The sequence below is a fragment of the Alexandromys fortis genome, unplaced genomic scaffold (genome assembly GCF_014885135.2).
Source record: "Alexandromys fortis isolate MF-2015 unplaced genomic scaffold, M_Fortis_MF-2015_v1.1 scaffold_22, whole genome shotgun sequence".
In the NCBI taxonomy this organism is placed as follows: domain Eukaryota; kingdom Metazoa; phylum Chordata; class Mammalia; order Rodentia; family Cricetidae; genus Alexandromys; species Alexandromys fortis.
Window position 1 is genome coordinate 7,273,201 of NW_026067900.1, and position 24,810 is coordinate 7,298,010.

Consider the following 24,810-nt stretch of genomic DNA (forward strand, 5'->3'; position numbering starts at 1 on the left):
GAGGGAGGGGGACTTGACTGGGGGAGGGAGAGGGAAATGGGAGGCGGTGGCGAGGAAGAGACAGAAATCTTTAATAAATAAATAAATTTAAAAAAAAGAAAGACTGACTATAAGACAGGACTTTAATCACAGGGGAAAGGTTTAGAGAAGAATGCCTCCCTTTGAAAATAGTATTCCCAAAGCCAGAATGAACTATGAAGCCAGAACCAAAGCATAATTAAAGCAATTTTCTTTAGTTGGAAGCCCCGAATCCTAAGATTAAAAAAATTAAATCTGTTTCAGAAAATTAATGAAGTACAAACTACACCAATATCTGGCTAGTTCAAATTGTAAATTTCATAAATATAGGGTAAAATGTCCTAGAGTATGTTTTAAGTCTCTAAGAAAGAGAGAGTTCAATTGCCTGTTACTTTTTCTTCTAAAAGAGAAATCTAGAAGAAAATGAAGCATGGCCTGCTGTTATGGAAGAATTTATGACCCTAGACTTTTAAATTTAATCAGTTGCTTCTCATGTATTTATGTATAGATGACATTTCAAAAGCTCAGGAATGTTTCAATATTTTGCCAGAAAAATGACTCCAAGACATGTCAACCAAAAGAACCCAAGACTAGTAACATTCTGTGGTCCAAAGCATGGCCATGACCATAACACCTTTATTATTATCTTATTACATGTATGGGTATCTGCCTGTGTGAGACTATGTGTATGTGAGTAGGTTTTATAAAATATTATTTTACAATGTGTTACATTTGTTTATGCTGTGGAATATTTGTTTAATGACGCAAAGATGTGTTATGTTCTTTTATGTTGTATTTGTTTAACTCTAAGAAGCTTTGGTGTGGGAGGTCCTTCTGTATATGTGATGCTTTTATTGGTTAATAAAGAAACTGCTTTGAGCCTATAGTAGGGCAGAACAGAGCTAGGTGGGGAAATCTAAATTGAATGCTGGGAGAAAAGAAGGTAGAGTCAAAGATAAGCCATGTAGACCCACCAGAGACAGATGCTGAACTGAACCTTGCAGGTAAGCCACAGCCACATGGTGATACACAGATTAATAGAAATGGGTTAAATTAAGATATAAGGGCTATCCAATAAGAACCTAGACCTAAGAGGCCAAGCAGTGACTTAATACAGTTTCTGCGCGGTTATTTTGGGGCTGAGCAGCTGGGAACAACAAGTGGTCTTCCTACAACAAAGCTGGGTTACTTTGCCTGTCTAAAACACCTGATTGGTCCAATAAAGAGCTGAATGGCCAATAGCAAGGCAGAGGAAAGGATAGGCAGGGCTGACAGGCAGAGAGAATAATAGCAGGAGAAATCTTGGGATAAAAAGATTGAGGAATTTGAAAAGGAGTGAGGATACCAGGGATCAGCCACCCAGTCACACAAACACAGGATGAGAAGGAAAGAAAAGATGTACAGAATTAGAAAAAGGCAAAAGCACAGAGGCAAAAGGTAGATGGGATAATTTAAGAAAAGCCGGAAAGAAGCCAAGCTAAAGCCGAGCATTCATAAGTAATAAGTCTCCATGTGATTTATTTGGAACCTGGGTGGCAGGCCCCCAAAAGTGTCAAAAAGTAAAACCAACAAGTATGAGTGCCGGAAAAGGCCAAAGGTACTGAATTCCCTTCAGCTGGAGTTATAGGCAGTTCTGAGCCACTGACACGGGTGCTGGTCATCAAGCTTGGATCTTCTGAGGAACAGTATGAGTTCTTTTTTTATTTGTTTGATTTTGGTTTTTTGAGACAGGGTTTTGTTCTATCTTTGGAGCCTGTCCTGAACTAGCTCTTGTAGACTAGGGTGGCCTTGAACTTACAGAGATTCACTTGCCTCTGCCTCTTAAGTGCTGGGATTAAAGGTGTGCACCATCACTGCCCGACTCAGTATGAGTTCTTAACCACTGAGCAATCTCATCAGCTCCAATGAAGACTTTTAAGGACAAGAATATATTGTACTGTCACTATCAGCTGAAATATTAGTGGTTTCATTTCCCCTCCTCAACTTCAGCTTTTGAGCTTCATACCCCATGTGCCTGTTCTGCACCGGGCACAAAGAAGAGGCTTAACAGAGGGCTAGAAGCACAGGGATAATGGGGGCATTGAACAGGAGCACAGGAATGATGAGTAGGTGAAGCAAGGGATTATGGGTAGGTTGAACAGATATCAAGGAGGGATATATATTTTTAATGCTAACCATCTTTCAAAGGTTTGCTCTCTTGGATTTAATGTTAAATACTTTGTAATTTACTCAGTGGTTAAATAATACACTTCACTGGAAATTTCCCATGGTTAATTAAATGAGTACTGGTCTCTGCCCAGCCTCTAAATCCAGAGGGATTCTCTCTTAAAATGTCTTATCTGTAGGGGCTGGTTTCCACACATGTAGAAAATTGTGCATTCAAGTTTGTAAAAGCAATTATTTGGATAAATGTTCTTATATCTAAGATTTACTCTGTGGCAGTACATAAATTCCCTTGGCAGTCCTTTAATTATGAATGTCTAGGGAGACAGGAATTGAGATCATAGGTATTTGAGGAGTTCTACTTGATATGGTTTCTAGGAGAAAACGAGCTGTTAGTTACCATGAAAGAAGAAGGCAAAAAGTTTTTAAGTTATACAGGTTGTCTACAAAAAAACATTGATGGAAACACTGACCTGAGGTTTTGGTATTGTGTGAAGTTTTGTAAAAGGAAAAATTAATTAGCCTAAAACCTGTTTTTGCTAAGACCTGTTTGCTTACAAGGGCAGACATGCCCCCAACTAGTCAGCAGCTCCGTCTCTCCAGTACACGCCTGAAATTTACATCCAGACCCCAGCATGTTTTAGCTGGACAACTTGGGACAAATCACTAAATCTCTCTGTGCTTCAAATTCTTAGGTACAAAATAAGAATAACAGGACTTCCATCCTTTAGTTGTAGACCTTAGACAAATTATTACTTGTATAGAACTTACAAAATTATGTAATACATAGAAAGTAGTTTGTAAACATTAGACATTCTTACCATGGCAGTTTTATCTCATGTATCTATGGATCCTATGAGCTAAATAATGACTGGTGTGCCAAAATAGCTTATGCATGCAATAGTGGCAAGAATGTTATGGGGTTAACCAACTGCTTTTTAAAAAATTTGAAGTTAGGCTGTCTCCATTGGAGGAAATGTATGCTTAGTACTGTAAATGTGGCCAACAACTCATGAACCTTTCTACTATTTACTACTTCTTTTTTCAGTTTGCCCTCTAAATTCATTTTCTCTATACCAATATGTTTGTATAGATCTTTACCTCATAAGAGAAGTCCCTTTGTGCAATTGGATGGTGATTAATGTGGAAAATCACAGCTGGCTAATGGACAGAGAACACGTGTCTTTGGAATGCTCAGCTGCAGATTCAACACTGAAATCACTCTGCACCCTTAGGCTTAGGGACTATCTTGGAAGAGATTTCTTGGCAGAGAAACTGTAAGAGCCAGGAATTGGGGATGACCAGATGGAAGCAGCATCCTCTGGACATTCCAGGACCACAACACTCACACACCCACAGCAGCTGTGGTTGCCTGAATAAGATTAGGCCAGTCAGCATCTCAGCATGTAGTGGGGGAGGGACTCATGAGCTCCTACCTACACCTTGTTGAGGAGATATTGACAGATGATGACTTTTGAAGGAGGAAGTGTAAGCTTTCTTTAAGTATGTGGTCCCTGGTAGATCGACAATGCTCTCTGGATGGTCCCAAAGTATGGGTATATGGGTACCACAAATTGGTCTTGGTAGGTCATTAAAAATGAACAAAATAGAGGACATGAAGTTGGGTGCAGTATAGAGTAGATGAGGAAGGAGTCTGGGGGGAAATGAGGGAGGGAATATGATCAAGATACACTGTATACAGAAGTGCAATTCTCAAGGAATTAATAGAAATATTAAAAATAATCTGTTACCCCCATCGGCCTGGAAATTTCTTTCCTATGAATCTATCTTACATAAATATTTGCATAAGACATACATAGATCTAATCTACATGGGAAGTAGAAAATGAGAAGATCTCCCGAGTAAATTGGGAGCATGGGTACCTTGCTAGAGGGTTGAAGGTGGGAGGGAAGAGACAGGGAAGGGAGCAGAGAAAAATGTAGAGCTCAATAAAAGTCAATAAAAAATATACTTGCATAAATGCACAAAGACACGTAACATTTTCACAAGGGTTAAAAATGAGACAGCGTGTGCAGAAAAGACTAACACAGTGAACATGACATAGTTCTTACTGAATACTATGAGTATTGAGAAGAATGAGGAGAATCTGTCCACGAGTTATCAGCGATGTGTAAACACAAAACGTCAAACAGCATGGCAGGATGACTAGCCAGCAGGTGAGAAGCACAAGATAGCAGAAGTGATACCTCAGTCTACTGACGAGAATCCTGTGCTCTTCCCCCTCTGTGAGAATACAGGCTTTCCTCATGTGGCTCTGTCACTTTGACCAGGATGCCACCCACCATGCCAAACACACCCAGTCTGTTCAAATTGCTGACTGCAGCATGGGAGCAAGTAATTGAGCAGCGTTGCAGGGAAATTGGTGGCACGCGGTGCTGGGTGGATGGAGCCGTGTCTTCAGTGATCTGATAATAGGGTACCCAGTGAAGACGGAAGACAGGGCTGACTTCCCTCCTGCCATCAACCCAAAATGCTCATCTGGCTGAGTGCTCAAGTCAAAAGCCACTTAAAAGAATCAAAAAGAAACTAGTGTTTCTGTGGATAATGATGCTAACAAGCCCAGAGAGGACCACAGCAGGAGCCAGGTTCCAGGTGTGCAGCACAGGTCTCTCCACACTCAGGACTCATTAAAGAAAAACAAAAAGCCAGAAAACAAGAAGCTACCATGAGAAAAGTGACACAGGATGCTGTGGCTGCTCTTGGATATAGTCTCTCTGCGGGAAGTGGATAATATCCACAGATCAAGTCCTCTGTATGTGCTCTGACCTTCGTCCGAAGCTGGGCTAATCCAACAGAGATTGGCAAGCATAGAACACGAGATAAAAGAAATGTAAAGAACAGAACAAGGCAGATTTGGCAAAGGAGAAACAGGAGGGTGGACCCCACTCTCTGCAGCTGAAGTGGAGAATCTCAAGTGAGCACCAGGAAACCCCATTTCCTTCCCACGTTTAGCTGTCTACCCTATTGATTGACCATTATGATTGAAACAAGAGCATGGAATTTGGAATATATAAAAACATAGACTGGAGAAGGCAATAAACATAATTTATGCCATCTCATCATTACATGAAGCCTACCATTTGTTGAGTGTTATGGAAAATGAAAACAAACAGAAGAAGTTCCTACTTGAGCTCACTGCCTGTCTACCAACAGAGAAGGAGACTAAAACCACCAAGAATAACTGTCGGAAGACACTGAGTTTACTATTTCATGAATTTTGCTTTTGATCTTGGTTCATGTATGAGCTGTGGGCTCAGACAATCATTTAGGCATCTTAAGAGTCTTTTTTTTCCTGATGAGCTGAGACGAGCCCACTCCCATCATAGATGGAAACAGGAGGTCACCCTGGTTGCCGTCACTGTCTCAGACATATTAACATTAATGCCCCTTTGTCCTTGTGTTTGGTTGTGGATAGAATGATCTAGTTAATTTGTCTTAAAGTCCCTCTTCATACAGAAATAGATATCTGTATTACATTGTTTTGAGGGTAATATGTGAAATATATTTTCTTTTAAATTAAGGTAACCTTTGAATTTGATGAAACTGAAAAATTTAATAATTTCTCTACCGGGAGTGCATATTTTCACCCAAAAATCTTTAATGCCACCTGGTAACCGAAGAAAAATGGTTAATTTTTTAAAAGGATGGATGCAGAATACACACACACACACACACACACACACACACACACACACCAGAACTGTCTGAAGTCATCAGGAAGATGCAGAAAATAAAGGTGCAGAAATCACTTCTAAAGACTATATTCTCCACAACTACCATGACTAACAAATTTCTGAGTTTATATAGCACTGAGGACTCCCCAGGTAGAGCGCCCTAAAATTATTTTCCCTCTTCCTAAAGAAAATGCTGCACACATCTCTTGAAAACTAACAAGCATGCATGGAGCAGCAGAGATAAGAGACAATATTCCAAAGATGCCTAAATCCTAAGTAATTTCTAGACCCTGTGTCTGTGTCTTATGGCCCAGTCATCAACTGGGACCTGCTATCTTTCTTTCAATTCATCCCCTTCTGTGGAAACCTAACATTGTTGCCACAGATAGCGCAGGATTTACTATGAACTGTGTCATGATCCATCTTGAAAACAATTCAGGCGTGGTGTCTAATTGTTAAAGGATTTTTTTTAAAAAAAGAAAACGTCTGGGAATTGAGGTCCAATGTGTTCTCTCTCTTTTTTTTTTTTTTTTGTTCCCTTCCAGCTCCTGCTTGGCCAAACATTATCTCAGCTGATGGAGTCCAGGACTCAGTCATTCATTTATTCATTAGGTGTGCATCAAATATTTAGTAGCTCTATTTTAGGAACTGAAAGTTGCTTAGGCCAGTCATTCCTGACCCTCACCATGTATTAGAGGTACCCAAGGAACTTTCAGATGTAAATGTGGGCCCATCTAAATCAGTAACTGAATTATTAGGTGTATGCCTACATACTTTAAATGTTTCAAAGGTGGCTTGCATATGGAGCCAAGGTTGGGAGGTTCAGTGCAGCCCCTTAGCAGAGGGGTTCCTAACCAAGGCACAAAAGCATTGTAAGAATCTATTTGTAGGAGCAGAGCTGATGACAGGCAGGCAGCACCCAGTGAGACCAGTGCAATGAAGAATGGCGGAGAGAGAACAGTGGAAGCCTTGGGAGAGGAGAACTGCGACTGTGTGGACAGCCTCAGCGCTGGGCTAGCTTCACTGGAGACCTGGCTCACAGGCTGAACTCCAAATCCCAATGATTCTTCTGTACAGTGGCACTGCCCTTCCCCACACCCACCTCTTAGACATCAGTTTCTGAGGCAGAACAAGACTGAATCCCTGCCCGGATGGTGAGAATCTGTTGGTGATTTGGGGGTCCTCTCTGAGCCACTATGAGCTTCCACAGCTCCACCACCAAACAGGTGGCATGGGTTGTCTCCTGGGCAGTGAATTCAAGCCCTAGGCTAGGAGCAAACACTCAGGGTCTCCTGATAAGTTGTTAGCGTTCAGAGAGAACGAAGCTGGTTTTGGTTTATTTAGACCTGAGTTCAGCTGCTCCTTAGGCTTCAGTGGCCTGTCAGAATACTGTCTCTGAGTAACTAAAAGGAAGGCCATTGGACCTTACTACCATACTATACTGGCCTGTCCTGGAACTGGGGAGAAGTAGGGAGATGCAGGAACACTGAAGCAATGCGCTCTCAGAAAGAACTGCTGATATCAAAGACAAAAGATCAAAGGCAAATCTGCCCTCTTTCTGAAATCAGTATTTAAATAGGACTTCTAAACTATGCCTGTCTATGCTAATTGAATCCAGGATTACTGGAGACTTTTCAGTCTACCAATCCATGTTCTTCAAATGGAAAAGACAGACGAGAAACATGTCAACAGCAAGGACTTTGACATCAAGTTGAAGAGAGAGGTAAGAAGAAACCATAGTTCTCTATTTCTTGTGTGTTAAAGAAGGACAACAACCCTGCAGAGATCACACAGAAGGGTACTGGCTGTCTTTGAAGAGAATATGGGGTCCAGGGCTGGAATGGAGCACAGAGAGAAACTTCTGACCAGGAAAAATTCTCTTTGTTGACCAAGGGTCCCTACCTTTACTTTCTGTGGCTCTGTGATCTATGTAATATTTTATAATAATGGTGAAAATGATATTTCAATTTCAAAATAATGTCAAAGTATTCTAAAATAGACTTATGTTTTATCATATAGAATGTGAAAATGTTTAAGCTTCAGGTCTGTTGACATAATAATCTCAAATCAAAATGCTGAAATAATCTACATACTAACTCTGACCCCGTGACGCTCCCCACACAAACTTTCTTTGAGACAGGTTTCTCTATGTAGTCTTAGCTGGCCTATAATTTATGTGGACCAGGCCTGGATCTCACAGAGATCCTCCTACCTCTGCCTCCTGGCAACCACACTTGGCGGTGGTGGTCTCTTAAGGGACATTCTTGTGTCTCCATTCTGTGGCAAGTTGGTAGGGTTTGGGGTGATGATTCTCTTTTTCCTCTGCAACTCTCCTATTCTCGTGCCACTTCAAAAGCAATCAAATTAATCTTTTGTTCTCACAGAAAACTAGAAAAAATAGTATGTATTACTCTGGGTCCTGTGTTAATTAGATATTATGATAATTAAAGTGTTTCAGAAATGTATTTGTCTCCTCTACCTCCAGGCTGGAGCTCCATGGTAACCACCTACAGGTTTGCTCCCCTTAGATGACCCCATAGTCCCTGGAGGCCAATGAGAAGCTCATCTCTTCTCAACCACTATTAATTGTTGGAGAAAGAGTTGCCTATTGAGTATCAGCCAGGATAAACCAGCAAAGAAAAGAGCTAGTGAGCAGAGTGGGCGCAGAGGCTGGGGACTTGGCTGGGGGTGAGGTTTGTATCACTGAAGTCTAGAGGAAAACCAGGAAGAGACAGAAAACACCTGCATGCTTCTGGGTGGCATTGGTTGGCTGTCCTTCTCTCTAGTAGAATACAGAGACCAAATAGTTCTCATTCTTAGTAAGTCCTTGATGTTGCTTGCTTCCACTTTCCAACTTTAAGGGAAAATGGAACTTTACATCAATGTTGGTGGCCCTGGGATGGCACCACATTTCCCCATCTATCTTTCCATTGTGAATTTCAACAATGATAAAAGCCCTTGGCAAGGTGAGTATAGATGGATGCCCTGAAGTTTGAGAACAAATGGAGGAAAAACTGGTACTCTGTGAATAGAAACAGATAGTGAAACCCTTAGCTAGATTAAGAAAAGGGAGGGTGATGAAAATAAAATAAGGCAAGGAAAGGGACACGCCACAGCTAAGACTATTTGTACACAGCATTTTTAGTGTCTGGTAGATGCTAAAAATGTTCCTTATCTAGATTAAATGATGAACAAATAGAAAAACCTAAACAGACCAATAATAACAATATTGAAAAGACAATAGAAAAAAAAACTTCCCAAAGAAAAGCCAGGACCAGATGCCCTGCTAAATTCCACTGAACATTCAATGAAGACCGAATACCAATCCTCTTTAAATTATTTTCCCAAGCAGAAGACAAAGAAATTCTTCCAAACACATTCTGTAGGGTCAGTGTTACCCCAATACCAAAACCAGAGAAAGAAAATAGCAGCAGCAGCAACAACAAATATGATGGGTCAATATATTTGATAAACATTGATGTGAAAATCAACAAAGTCCTCATAAAAAAATTTACCAGCACATTAAAAAGATCTTAGGAATGTTGGGCCTACAGAGATAACTCAGTGGTTAAGAGCACTCGTTGCCCTTGAAGGAGACTGGGGTTTGGTACCCAGCACCCACATGGTGACTTTCAATCATCTGTATCTCTAGTTCCAGAGGATCCAGTGCTGCCTTTCGGCCTCCATGGGCACCAGGCACACATGTGATTCACATATATACATGCAGGAAAAACACATATACATAAACTAAATGAATCTATTTTTAAAGATCTTTGGAATGCAAGCAAGTTTCAATATACTCAAATAAAAACAATGGTGCACATACATGATGAAGGGCAAGAACCTGTCATCTCAGTGGATTTTTGAAAAAGTCAATGGATTAAAAAATCCCAACATCCTTTCATGATAAAAATACTGAACAAATTAAGTTGGAATATGCCTCCATGTAATCAAAGCATTTAGAAGACAACAGCTAACATACTGAATGTGGAGACACTAAACATTTTTTTCCCTATAAGAGCTAGATCATTTCAGTTGAACTCAATCATGACAATGTTTGAGCAAAATTGCCAGTTCATTCAGTTAAAATACTTACTCAAGCCTAGCACTCAATAGACCACCTCTAAGTACTACTGAAGTCACATCTAATATTAAGGACTTCAAAGTCCTTTATATATTTCATTCTTGTTATGCTTTGAGTAAATATATGGTGTAAATCATTTAGTCAATTTCAAGAGATAGAGTAATCAATAAAATAAATAGAAATTGAGATCAAGGGTATGTTAATGGAAAATTGAGTCTTCCCAAATTCCCAATAATGACATAAATGGAAGCTGCTCAACAATGTGGGATTACTCCTGGGGAGGGTACACACAACCGTACTAGAAAAGCCTGGGAAGTGTGTTTCTGTGAAGCTTTCACAGTGAAAATAAGAGCTGAAAACATAACTGTTTTACATAATCTAAGCAGCTGTATAAACAAGCTCATGATTAAAAATCAAGTTATATATAGTATTTGTTACATACTAGGCATTGTGGAAGAGCTTTATATATTAATCCATTTAATCTTCTCACCAACCACACTCAAAAGTTCTCCATGAAAATACTTTGCCAAACAGGATGTTCCAGACTCTACCTCTGACTGCCTGATTCACATGAGCATGAAACCTCATCTTCCTGGAGTTAGAATGAGTCATTCATCCTGGGTGCCAAGACCAGTTTTATTCTCTCATGAATGGGAAAATGAACAATGATTCGTCTTTCCTCCCTTAAATACGGATAATTCAATTATTCATGAATGCCTTGATCAACTTGACTCATTGGAGTAACTTATTATTGAATATAGCAATATTGTATACAGGAAGTTCTACTTTTTATATAACAGAAGTAAAAATATGCTTGCTATTTCACATAATTCTGACATGCATTCTAATACTTACTCCATACCTATAGGTGAGTATGCCTGTCTCCCCTCAGCAATGAAGCTTCTCTCTGAAGTTGACAGAGACCATTACAGAAAACCACAACTGGTCAAAATACAAGGTACAACTGACCATGGTGTACCCAGACCCAGTGGATACACATACAACACAATTCCTGCAAGTAAGGCTCAGGGAATACCACGGAAGTAGAGGTAGAAAGATGGTGAGAACCAGAGGACCTAAAAGTCCGAGATGTTGCCTTCTTGAAATGGCAGAGAAGCAATATACATGATATCTCAATTTTTTGGTAACCTGAAAAAGACCTGAACAAAGAAAACACCAATCTACATGCTATCATGGAAGGGGAAAATCTCAAGGGGCCCCATTCATACACAATGGTCTAAGAAAACTATTGACTGTTGAGAGAATGAATCATTGTTCACAGGTCGAGCCTCTAAACGGTTATCCAATTCCAAGTGGTTAGCTCTGAAATCACAAACATGCCAAGCAACACTAAATGATCTTAACAGGTTGTATTTATGTATCTCTACATTCTTACTTAATAATAAGAAAAAGAGGCCATGAATTTGAGGAGCAGGGATGGTCAGGAGATATGTTAGAGGGAGGAAAGGGAAAGAGGGGAGTTATGGAATTATATTTAAAATACACACTACAAAAAGAAGTGATAGGTAAGTATCAGAGGGTGGATATGGGGAGCCAGATGGAGGTGAATTTATTGTATTATTGTAACTCTTTCTCCCTCCCAGTTGCTTAAAGGGTTCTGGTGAAGAACTCCCACCCTATCTGAAATGTGTAAATGAATAAATGGTGAGGAGAGAGAGAGAGGGTATGTGCTACATGGGGGTGTACAGAGGCATTAGGGCCAGTCTCCAAAGCCTTAATTGTGAAATTATTTCAGTGTAGAAGGTATAAAAATGATATAATCTTTAAAATATTCCATAATCTATACTTTGTCTTCAATGTCTTTTATACTAGTTGTTTTGAGCAAATCATCTTACAATAACTGGTTAGTGGTAGTTTTTGAGAATGGGGGAAGAAAGTAATGTTTCTTTCCCCTATAGATCCTGAGCCAATAGGAAAGCTCAGGTCACACGATGTTTCAGTGGCTTCTGAACCACTCCAGTAGGAGAAAAATCCCTCTATTTCACTAAAGTGGTGCTTACATAAAATCATCAGATATCATAGTCTCAATCTTTAGTGTCACATGACTGTTATCTCAGCACTTGGGAAACAGGAAGGAGGGTCCCATGGCTAGCATGGGCTTCAAAGAGACATTAAAAATACATATTTACACAATGGAGTACTACACAGTAGAAAAAAATAACAACATCTTGAATTTTGCAGGCAAATGGATGGGGCTAAAAACCATCATTTAAAATGAGGTAACCCAGACAGACTATTATCACATGTACTCACTCATAAGTGGTTTTTAAACATAAAGCAAAGAAAACTAGCCCACAAATCACAATCCCAGAGAACCTAGACAACAATGAGGACCCTAAGAGAGGCATACATAGATCTAATCTACATGGGTAGTAGAAAGAGACAAGATCTCCTGAGTAAACTGGGAGCATGGGGACCCTGGGAGAATGTTGAAGGGGAGGGGAGAGGCAGGGAGGGGAACAGAGAAAAATGTTGAGAAAAATTTAAAAATCAATTAAAAAATAACAACAAAACAAACAAAAACCATAATGACCAACTGTAATTGAGATCTAAATTTGAATCCTAATGAATATTTTCATAGAATCTAAAGGAGAAGTAAATAACTGCCACAAGGAAATAAATTATTTGGATAGTGTCTAGTCATTCCGCTATGAAAATTCCATCTTAAAGTGATGATTTCATGAATGGAGGCTGAATTAGTGAATGAGTTACATCACTGAGTAGTTAGGGAATTCTGTTCTGACTTTTCCCTCCTAAGTTCCCAGAAATATTCAGTTAAATTGGGCTGAGTCCCTGAGCCATCTCCATGTTTTATTGATTATCACACTTGTGACTGATACAGGATTCATGATGACTCCCCCTTATTGGATACAAGCCCAGGACAACAGGGGCTTATCAAGCCTCATTATCCCTGTATGAGAAAACACAATCTTAAACTGAGAAGCTTAAGATGAGTTTGGAAACACTAAAATAGAATGAACATGTAAATTAATAGGAGAAAAACAAAAATGGGGCTTAATAAATCTAGACTGCAATTACAGCCTTAAAACGCTCCATTATAAATGGAAGATTTAATACATAAATCCCTTGGACTTATGAACTCCAAAGGGGGGGAAAATGGCACTTGAGAAAGGAATCAAGTCTGTGCAACAGGGAAGGACTAGATGACCAAGGCCAACTAGAACCAGGACACAAATGACAAGCTGGCAAAAGGCTTTTCTTAGTAGTGATCTCAAGTGTGAACTGGCCAATTAAAAGACAGAGAGTGACTAAATGGACAAAAAGTTAAGACCTTGCCCATGCTGCATCCAAGAGACTCTTGAAGGACATGTATGAAGTCAGGTGAGGGACAGAAGCATTCTACACACATAGAAGTCAAAAGCCAACAGGAGCACCCATGTTTATGTCATACACAATGGATCGAAAACAAGAGCCAAAGAAGGGCACTGTAAAACTATCAAAGAGTTAGTCCTGAAGGAGCATGTATCAATTATGAATAAATATATATGCAGCCAATGTTAAAACACATACATACACAAACAGAAAATGAATAGATCTAGAGGTAGAGATGGTAGAAGGGATGAGCCCTTGACTCTCAGCAGCAGGAAGATGTATGGGAAGAAAACAAGCAGAGACCTTTAAATGCACCCTAGACCAAGTGGATAAAGTAAAATTTCAGAACATGGGCTTTAACAGCTGTAACAGCTCAGTGGGTTCAGGGATTGCTACAAGCATAAAGACCAGAGTTTGAGTCCTCAGAATTCACACAAAACAGATGTGATAGTATATGTCTGTAAGTCCAGTGCTCCAACAGGGAGCTAGAGGAATGAGACAGAATAATCTTTGGTGACTCTTGGACTGGCAGTCTGACAAGTACAGCAGTGAATACTATGTCAAGCAAGGACCAACATCCACCTGAGCTAGAGGGAGGGAAGGATGGAGAGAGGGACTCTCAGCATTGTCCTGAGTTTCAGTGGGCTTAGGGAGCCATGGCAAAGTACCGTAAGCTGGAAGCTGAAACACAGGTCTATTTCTCACAGTTCTAGAGACTGGGCTCTCTTTGGTCAGAGACAGCTGGTTCTGTTCTGCTGAGGGCTGTCCTCCTGTCTTGCACACAGTCTCTCCACTGTGTCTACTTCTAAGTGACCGTGTCCATTAGACAGATGGAAGATGGGAAGCTGGTGGATCTCTGTGAGTTCAAGGTCAGCTTGGTCTACACAGTGAGTTCCAGACAGAGAGAGATAGTCAGAGCTACATAGTAAGACCCTGTCTTTAAGGAAGAAAGAAAGAAGGAAGTAGGGAAGGAGAGAAGGAAGGAAGGGAAGGAAGAAAGGAAAGGAAGGAGGGAGGGAACAAGGGAAGGAAGGAAATAATAAAGGAAAAAAAGGAAGAAAAGGAATCTAGAGTAACAGCACATTAGTAGTTTAAAATTTGGATTGTACATGGTAATAGTACTTGACTTTGTACTTCATGTGGCCAGTATTGCTTATCCGTTGGATGGACATACAGGTTGTTTCTGTTTCCTAGTTACTGTGAAGAGTGTAGTAATGAGCTTAGGAGGGCTGACATCTTCTAGGCATGCTGACCTCATCCCCTCTGAATGAATACATACTCCATAATTGGACTGCTGGATCATATGGCAGTTCTATTTGTAACTTTTCCAAGCAGCTTCCTAAGCGGCTGCTGTACTTCACATCACCACTAATGATATGCAAGTTTCTCCTGACTAGCACTTGCTAACTGGGGCTGGAAGCAGGTCACTTCAACTGTGATTTGCATTTCCCTGGTGATAAGCATTAGAGAATGTGGATCCCTGTATCCATTGGCTATTGGGGATATTTTCCTTTAAGAAACATCTATCTTTTAATGGGGTCATGTAAGGTTTTGCTACTGAGGCTATACAGTTTTCTATATGTTCTAGATGTCAACCCAATATCAGATACATGCTTTGCAAATATTTTCTCCCAACTGCTAGGCCAGTGGGTTCTCATTAATTTATCTCTAGACTGTAAATCAAGAAGTTGGCAATTCCAATGCTAGTAAAATTGAGTATAACTGGAGAGTGAGATCTGCCTTGTACCTGGGCGAGGAGGGGGGGTGACAAAAAAGTCAAAGAAGCACAGATTTAATGTAGGTGGGTAGTGCTATCAAACGTTAATCTTTCAGGTATTTGTGACAAAATACAGAATTAAGAAGCCATGGAATGCCACTTTGACGAGGCAGGAGGATGGTGAATGTGCACTACCCATCTACAGTGCACCGCTCAGTTCACACTGTTGAAACTTTCAGATGCTAAAATAGTTCACAGAAGCTACCCAGATGTTTCAATCTGATTCAGATTTCCATTCCAGGTGAAATGCTGGGGAAGGGGAGCCATCTATGAGAAAACGGGACCTGGGATTATGGTGTGGGAGGTCCTTCTGTTTGTGTAATGAATAAAGAACTGCTTTGAGCCTCTGGCAGGGAGGAACAGAACTAGGCAGGGAAAGCTAGGCTGTATGCTGGGAGAAAGAAGGACAGAGTCAGAGAGAAGCCATGGAGCTGCTGGAGACAGACGCTGGAAACTTTACCTGGTAAGCCACAGCCACATGGCGATATACAGATGAACAGAAATGGGTTAAATTAATATAAGAGTTAGCCAATAAGAAGCTAGAGTTACTGGGCCAAGTCGTGGTTTAATTAATACAGTTTCTGTGTGATTATTTTGGGTCTAAGCTGGCTGGGCAGCTGGGAACCAATAAGCAGCCCTCCTCCAATAGAATTATGATGTTCTGGCCAGAGCAAAAACATTTCTGTGGGAAGCTCTTAGATAACTCAGGCGTCAAAACCCAATGGTTTTTCTTCCTCTAATGAGAGTCACCCTGAAGCCTGACCTGCTTCATCAAAGGTATTACTCTTTGATGACTCAAATGAAGAGAGTTGTCATCAATTAAGAAAAATCTAGCAAAATCATAAAAATCCATCTTCATTTTAATGGAAAAGAGACAGAAACTCAAATTAGAGAGTCATCTTAGCATGTCTTAGAAGGTAACTGTGGTTGATCACAGTCTGAATGGGGCCAGGGAAAGATGCCCTATTCTAGACAGTTTGACTATGGAGTCTAGAAGGTCAGAGTTCAGAGGAGAAGGTACCACTGGGAGGCCTAAGTCTGAGGGTGCAGGCAGCTCTGCGGCTACACCTGGATGGGTCTGAAAATTCTAGGTCTGGCTTGATTTTCATTTTCATGAACTTCTGAGAGGCGGCTAACAGCTTGAACCACACAGGCAATCGCACAGGCACATACATAGTGTAGCACACAGAGCTCAGCCTAATGGAGAGAGGGAATGCGACCAAGAGGGGCAAAGGAAACCACCCTGCACAGAGGTGGTCTGAGCTCTTAAAAATGTTTGAAATAAGAGGGCAAGTTCATCTCCTATTAGGACCCAAACTAAACCAGTAGCAAACCATTTTTTTCCTAGTTGCTTTTGAGTTTTATGTGACAGATTGAATAAAACTTGGTTTTAAGAGTTTGATAAAAATCAGTAATCTAATTTTATCTAACTCTATCTCTCGAGTGGCACTCACTATTTCCTCCCTTCAATGATATGTAATAAATAGTATCAGTCATAAATTTCTAAGCTTTCCCCCCTCCAAACACCCCTCCCTCTCTCTGTTTCTGCCTGTCTCTGTCACTATGTCTCTCCTAGCATGCTATAGTTTTCTAGCATAAGACCATGGATACCAGCCCTCAATGAAGATTTGGATCAGATAACTCAAACAGGAGGGCTGCTATATAGCTTATAATTGCTTAAATTTAAATATTAGAACCCTATTACGCCACACAATTTAAATTATTTATACTTAAATAAAGAACCCTCATTTGTCCTAAGATTTTGTGATTTGTAAGCTGGCCAAGTATGGTTGTTGGCCAAGATTGACAAGGATTGAGATTTTTAAGAATGAATGAACAGAATCCTTGTGAGAAGGATCCTTCTTAGCTAGCAACTATGATATGACTCCCTGCATGGGAATACTACAAAATGAATCCGTGTGCTGGTGGAGGCAGAGAGTGAAGAGGGTAGGATAGGAAGGAAGATGGACCGGCAACATCCCCCATAAGAACAAATGTGTAGATACCAGAAGGAGGAAATCAGGCTACAAACAGAAAGGTTTCCTAACAGCAGGGAGTTTTTCCTTACATTCAACTTGGCTTCCTATGGTGTGACTGGTTCCAGTATTTAAAAGTGTCAAGGCCAGCCTGGTCTACAGAGTGAGTTACAGGACAGCCACAAATACACAGAGAAACCTTATTTTGGGGGAAAAAAAAAGTGCACTGGTTCTGAGCATGCTCAGTAACGAAACTGAATGAGAGTGGGATGGTTTAGCTTTCGTCAGCTTGACACAAACCTAGATGTATTGGGGAAGAGGTAATCTTGACTCAGAAAATGCTTTCATAAGATTGGTCTGTAGTGGAGTTAATGATTAATGTGGGAGAGCCTTGTTCACTGCAGGGGGTACCACCCATGGGTGGGTGGGCTTAGGACATAAAAGAAGGCAGGCTTAGCAAGCCATGAGAAGCCAAAACAGTGAGCAATATTCCTCCATGGTCTTTGCCTCCAGGTTCCTGCCTTGAGTTCTTGTTCTGGCTTCCTCTGGCTTCCTCCAGTGATGGGAAGCATTAGTCAAATAAACCCTCTTCCCCTCAAGTTGCTTTTGCTCATGGTGTTTATCATGGCAGTAGAAACCCTAATGCAGAGAGGACTCGGGAAAGCAAATGGCAAAGTTAGCAAGTTTGGAGGCACTGGGAGGAAAACAAAATTATCAATTTCGACTTTGTTTTCTGAGCAAGAAGGAGATCTTAATGATATTACAATGCACACCAGTGTTGATGAGATGTCTCAGAGGGTAAAGGCACTTGCCATCAAGGCCGACAGCCTGAGTTCGATTCCTGGGGACTCATATAATAGAAGGAGAGAACCAAGTCTCACAAGCTGTCTATAAGTTAGGGACAATTGTACCCCCCCACCTTAGTGTAATAAAATGTTTAAAATACAGAATAGGGCAGAAGATAAAGCAGTGCTAGTTACTAAAAATGAGGTGGAAGGTTGTGCCCTAACATAGCATGAGCGGTGGCGGTGAGGGTCATCTCCTCTGCTATAGAACTACACAGATCGGAACTTGATCACATTTCTGAGCCCATGTGTGATTAGGTATCTTCATCTGGAAGGTGTGAGGTGTCATTAGTTCTGCAGAATCTGAGGAGGAACATCACAGATGCTTGCTGGGTGATACTGTTATGTGTGCCCATCTTGTAACCTCACGGAGCATGCCATTCCTACTCTTGGAAAGCAGGTCTCCTGCTGAGAGCCGGTCCCAGCAAACTTCTATTAAAGCTATCTGTGCTCAGCTCTTCATCCGACTAAAGATGCCCCTTGGGCTTTTTGTGAAGAGAATGTCATCGTATTGTGACATTCGAGAAGACAAGCTTCAGATATTCTCCTCACTTCGCTCCTTGTACCTCTAGAGAAAGGTTGAGCCACTTAAGAGGTCTCTGGGGACAGGACATGATAGATCTATTGGAAAGAGTCAGATCTCTGGTTATTTCTGAGAGCTTATCTGCTGAAAATGAGAAACTACTTTAAAAAAAAAACACCCTAAAGGTAGAAACAGCTGTGTACGTAAGTGGTACTTCCTCGCACACTGAAGACAATCTCAGTGTTCCCCCAGAGCTGACCATCAGAGGAAGGCTCACTGTGGCCCTTGGAACTCAAAACTCATTTCTGTGTTTAAATGGCTAGTTATTTTTGTTTTGTGAATAAAGTACTTTTAAGGTTAAGTTCTTCCGTTATCTCTGGTAAGAAACAAAACAAAACAGAACCAAAAAAATCCGTTTCACAATGAACCACATCTGATGATGGCTTCTTTACTGCTCTGGGTACATCTCTTACATCCTGAGGAAAATAACTAAAGATAACAGGATTCCTCTAGGTGATATGACTCCAGAAGCCTGTATTTGGGAGGCTTCCAACTTTTTCTGTTAATAATAAGAATGTGCTGAGGTAACTAATTTCTCTCTTAAACTTTCCATATTTAATGTCATATATTGTGACAAATACACAATTTACACTATATTATAAAAATAATGTAACTATAATTGACCAGACACTATGCAATTATAGTGCAATATAAAGATTATATTGAAGTCAATTCATAGAATCCAAGATGTGAGTTTAAAGCTATCTACTTCCTACTTCAAATGAAAAGACACTAGACTCTCCTTCTGCTGAATATAAATTGGTAAAATGTTGAAAATTATCTATGTTTTCAGACATTTTAATAAGCAGAGACTCAAAAGATTTTACTCAAAAGAGACAAAAAAGGTCCTTTGAATAAAAGCACTTTCGCTCATAGATTTTAATTCACACAGTCATTAACTGGAAGAGATTATTTTCCTTTATGAGACAATTGTAACTTAGACATAAAATATTCCCTTTCTGTGAAGAGCTTTTGTGATGCACGTTCTTCGTGCCACAATAAAATCTCAGATAAGAAAACAGAATACAGCTCAGGATGGCTGAGCAATGAATCATCCCGCGCCTCCTTCCCGACTATGTTACCCATTGAATAAACTCTACTTAATATGTTCAAGGCTTATTCATTTTTTACTGTCTGTGGTACCATGAAATATTCAAAAGGTTCCTGGTTTAATGAAATAGCTGTTAGGAAAAGCACTTTCTTCCCGACGAATATTGTAATCAAGATGCAAGAAATGCTTTTTGGACCAGCTTCTAAAACTGAAAGCCATGCATCCCCGAGTAGGAGTGACAATGACAGAAAGGGCTTTCTTCCTTCCTTCCTTCCTTCCTTCCTTCCTTCCTTCCTTCCTTCCTTCCTTCCTTCCTTCCTTCCTTCCTTCCTTCCTTCCTTCCTCTTCCCCCCCCCCCCACTCTTTGTTTCAAATCCAACTACCCAACTGAAACCACCAAGTCAACTCCTGGATGAAGAAAATATCAAAACTCATACAAAGATCAAAATGATTTCTACAAATTTCACTTCAAACATGATGCAGTATTTATGCATTTTAATTCTGCAGAGAAAGACGAGGCAATTGCATTTTGCCTAAAGAGCCAAATTAAAAGAATTACTGTCAACCTGGTCATTGTGTGGAGATTTTTAGGCTTCAAGAGCAAATGTTTGCTTGCTTTCACATTCTGTGTTTCAAACACCTCCTTCTGTTTCTTCATAACCCAAGTGACTTACTTTCTCATTTTCCCACTAACCAGGGCTCCCAGCTTTCTGTGCTGTGGCCCCACAGGCTCATGGGTTTTAATATTTCATCCCCAGCAAAGGGAGGGCTCAAGGTGGATTCTAAGTAGAAAATGCGTGTCACTGGAGGCATCTCTGAGCTCCGATAGCTCCACTCTCTGTCTGCTCTGTTTTGCCTGACCAGGAATGGGACATGACTAGCTGCCTCATGATCCTGCTGCAATGCCTTCCGTACTTGTGGGTTATGCACTTTCAAATTATGGAAAACCCCTCTTCCCCGCTTAAGTTTCTTCCTGTCAGATATTTGGCTACAACAAGAAAACAACTAGTACAGAGATGTACTTGCTTTTGATTTCACTTTGTGTGTTCTGTGTATAGTAAGATGACCACAGCATCCTTGATCTCTGACAAGTAGACGCTGAAAACACAGTCCCTGTTCTCTGATGGACAACCAAAGCTTTCCAGACACTGCCTACGTTCTAGGACAATCTCCTTGGCATGAAGAACCACTGTGCTAGATGAACCGATACATGACATCACAGTCCCTGCAGGATGCTACTCACTTTATGGACGGGTTGGAGGTGATGCTCAGTAAACATTTGTCACATGAATACAGAGTAAGATGGTGCCTAGGCATCACAGTGCACTGCTGGGATATTAAGTACTCATCAACTGAGCTCAGTTTTATGTAAGACCTTAGGAATTCTCTGTTTTGGATTTAGGATTTATTTTCTAGCATGTGGTTGAGATAGAAAGAGAGAAAATGTTGTTCTAATATGATAGATTTCATTTGAACTCTGGCTCATAAATTTCTAATGAGACAAAGAGAAAAAGAATCCATTTCTCTCTATTTTTTTTACTTTTCCTTGTTTACTACTGATAATGCTTAAAATGTGTTCCATATAGAACAGAGAAGGAAAAGAGGATTAAAAATAGGAGTGAAAGAGGCAAGAAAAATAAGGACAAAGGGAAAAGCGAGCAAGAGAAATCAGTTTATGAAAAAGCTAATTCAAACAATCTTTTTAAAGGAAGAATGTCTTCCAACTTGAACATAGCCCAAAGAAATTATTAAATCAAAAGTAATTGACTTTTTCCTTCAATATAATGTTATAGTTTATCTAACAGAGACAGGGAATATAGGGGAGAAAATGATGAGAAATAAATCTTACAAAAAGGAAAAGAAAGAAGTTGAATTTCATTAATTGCTTCCATGTTAAATTAAGGTGTCCCAAGATAAAAGACAACCAGTGAGATAGATCTCCGTGGAGTCATGTGGTTGCCACAATCCGTCAAGGTGGAAGGCGTGCAGGAGTTGAGAGTACAGAATCTAGATATGGACTCGAAAAATGGGATCTGGCTTTCCCTTTCTAAGGAAATAACCTTGAGCTTGAGTTCCTCCATAAACAGAACCTGAGACAAACATTCAAGAATGAGAAGGAATCTACTTGGAGTTGCAGGCTACCACAGCACATGGTTTTGAGGGAGTATACCTGGGAAGGTATTGCTTGAAACACTTGATAAGGAAGCTAGAATGGAAAATGCTGTCAGGTACCCGCCTCTGAGGGGAACCTGAGCCTTGTTCTCATAGAACTCTTGGGTGAGTATAGAGACCAAACATCACAGTTGAGAAAATATCTTCTTTCGTCTAAGCCATCAACTTTCTGTTCATTTTATTTATAAAGCATGCTGAAAACTGGAGTATTCTCTGCTCATGCAAACCCTCTATTTTTAACCATGCTTCACGTTCTGCATGCTATTTCAGGTAACTGTAAGGCTGACGAGTGCCCCATTGCTCTCAGGTCAAGAGCTACTTACTCTGTGAGCTTTGCGTCTCTATGAACTTCTTGATCAAAGCATCCGTAGTTTGTGTGTAGAGGCTGAGAGCATATCTCAGGGAATGAAGGTCTGGGCTTTTCTCCAGAAAATTCTTCTTCAGGCCATTTCCTCCAGCATGAAAATATTGCTAAAAAGGAGAAAAGGAATGTTATTAGAGCAAAAGATTTAGGAGGAAACATTGGTGGAATTTATTACTCTAATAGTGGAGTTTAAAACAATGCCATTAGATAAGTTGTCAGGTAAGTACACAGAAAGAGTGTACCATTTGTTCAATGCTAACTCATCATCAGCTAACTTGGGCTTAGACAGATCTAGAGAGGCCTAAGATATTTTCTTTTCATTTAAAATGTCAGTTATATAAATGGAACCTTGAAGGCACCGTGGTAAAAATCCTTCCAGAATGACAGACTTCAGTGAGCATGATCAAGTTGAGTATTTGTTTTTGTTTCCGAAGAACAATGAAAGTTATCAACACTTTATAAAGAAGGTAGACCCTGTTACATATTCCACAGACACTTCTTTCAAAGTGCACACCAGGCATCCACTAGCCCACCCTGTTCATTCTCGAATTATGTTACTGTGCTTATATAGGCCAATCTGAGGTAGCGTAATGCTTGCTCTCTGGAAACCTAAAACATCAAGTTCATTCTTCTATGCTGTCACCCAGCAAATTCAAAACATCTCAGTTTTACACATAATAAAGTAGATATATAGTTATTGACCATCACTGTTGACACTGAGGGATGTTAGCATTCTTCCTATTGTGCTGTGCTATGCATGCCATCTTTCTGAAAGTTAGAATGTCTAGAAGTAGGTGATGGAACTCTAGACACTTTCTGTTGATACAAGATATTTATAATACTCGCCAGGCCATGTTCCCTTTTGTTGTCTTTGATCTACTTTTTAAAAATATGGTTGTAGAAAATGACTAATACTGTGAATACTTTTGTGTATGGAAATGCAGCTTAATTACTTCTATCTGCATACAGGTCATCGCTGTTCTGTATCCAACCCTTTTCTGCCTCTACTTGTACAATTGATTTTTTCGTTTAGCTTCCCCATTGCTTCTATGCATTTCATTCTTGAAATTTGACCATGAATGAACTACAACAGTTTACTGGTTTGTACACTAGATAATGAGTTAAATGACATTATGGACATTTTTTTTATAACTATACCATTACGCTAGCTTCTAGAAACTACTCTATTAAGTAGTCACATAGGTGACTATGAGATCAACCAAAGTGCCTAGTATGTTGCTTGTAAAGCAAGGACCATGCGCAGTGGGTCTGGACATCCCCAGTGGTGCTATCTGTAGTCTTGCTTATTTTCCCCCTCTTTATGGAAAAATTCACTAAATCTATACCATAAACTGGACTTAATGTTACATTCCAAGAATATAACAAAACACAGGTTCTATGTTTTCTCTGAAACAGATTATAATTTAATGAGGAAATATAACCAGAGCGTAAAATAGGCCATCAAGAATAAATTATGGTTGTAAAAATTGTTTGAGTGGGCTTGAAGGTTCATTAAGAGAAATATTTTTCCTTCTGGTCCAAAGAATGAACACTACTTCTCAGTGGAGACAATACATATCGTGTCTCCTCCCTGAAGAGTCAATCAAGTTGGGCTGGTGTATCACATGGCCCAGAGACCATCCCATAAGAAGGCTAATATTTTTTAAGTCATGCTGAAGAGGTGGGGGGAATAATTATCTCTTTAGCAAGAGAAGTGTTTTTCTTTCCCAGAGTCCCTACTCTCTATAAAGTTGAGAGAGTTGCCATTAGGTTTTGTTTGGATGTGTCAGTCTTTCTGAGTCCTAATTCAGAAATTCTTAACTTTCCCTTTCTCTTATCTTCTTTATCTCTCTTTTGGATGCTGGCCAGAGCCTAAGAGAAATCTGGCACTTTGAACTTTTCTTACTCTGTCTCTAAAGTTCTGCTCCCCACCATGTGGCTACCTGTCTTCCATGTGGTTGACCTTTATGCCACATTAACTCAAATACCAACGTTTTTTCCTCTTCCTTTTCTTTACCCCCATCTCTCAGAGGAACTGCTCAAGTTTTCAGCTTGCCTGCCATGGTGGTTTTCTTTTAAACTCTAATAAAATTGTCTTGGAACTTCACAAAAAAGTGATTTGACAATATACCCAACAGAGGAGCACAAATGGCCTACAATGGAGAGTAACAGTAAAAGTTTCTGCGGAAATTCTGATGGAGTGATAAATCTCTTCCTTGTGCTAGTTTTTATGTTCCAGACAAAGCCTTGCATAGTTCAGGATGTGCTTAAACTCATCTGTAGCTGAGGATGACCTTGACCTTCTCATCCTCCTGCCTCCACCTCCAGGGTGCTTTGGTTTCAAGTGTGCTACACCCCACTCAGTTTATGCTTCACTGTAGGCAAAACCCAGGAATCCATGTGAGCTAGTCAAGCCCTCTCCCAACTGAGCGACACCCACAACCCAGTACTATTTTTTTTAATTTTTTTTATTTTATTGAGAATAAGAAGAAAAAAAAAGTTTCCGCCTCCTCCCAGCCTCCCATTTCCCTCCCCCTCCCCCACTCTTCTCTCCCTCCCCCCTCTCTTCTCCCCCTCCCCCACTCCTCTCCCCCTCCCTCTCCTATCCAAAGAGCAGTCATGGTTCCCTGCCCTGTGGAAAGTCCAAGGTCCTCCCCCCTCCGTCCATGTCTAGGAAGGTGAACATCCAAACTGGCTAGGCTCCCACCAAGCCAGAACATGAAGTAGG

The 24,810-nt window shown here is 40.3% G+C and overlaps 1 protein-coding gene across 2 annotated transcripts in view; it reads right to left on the reverse strand.

Annotated features, from left to right (window-relative positions):
* Unc13c (unc-13 homolog C) overlaps positions 1 to 24,810 on the reverse strand; it is a 427,364-nt gene that overhangs the window by 20,073 nt on the left and 382,481 nt on the right. For both annotated transcript variants that reach the window (XM_050125822.1, XM_050125813.1), the window contains one exon: positions 22,042 to 22,189. In XM_050125822.1, coding sequence (XP_049981779.1) covers positions 22,042 to 22,189 — 148 coding nt within the window. The remainder of the gene's footprint in view (positions 1 to 22,041; positions 22,190 to 24,810) is intronic.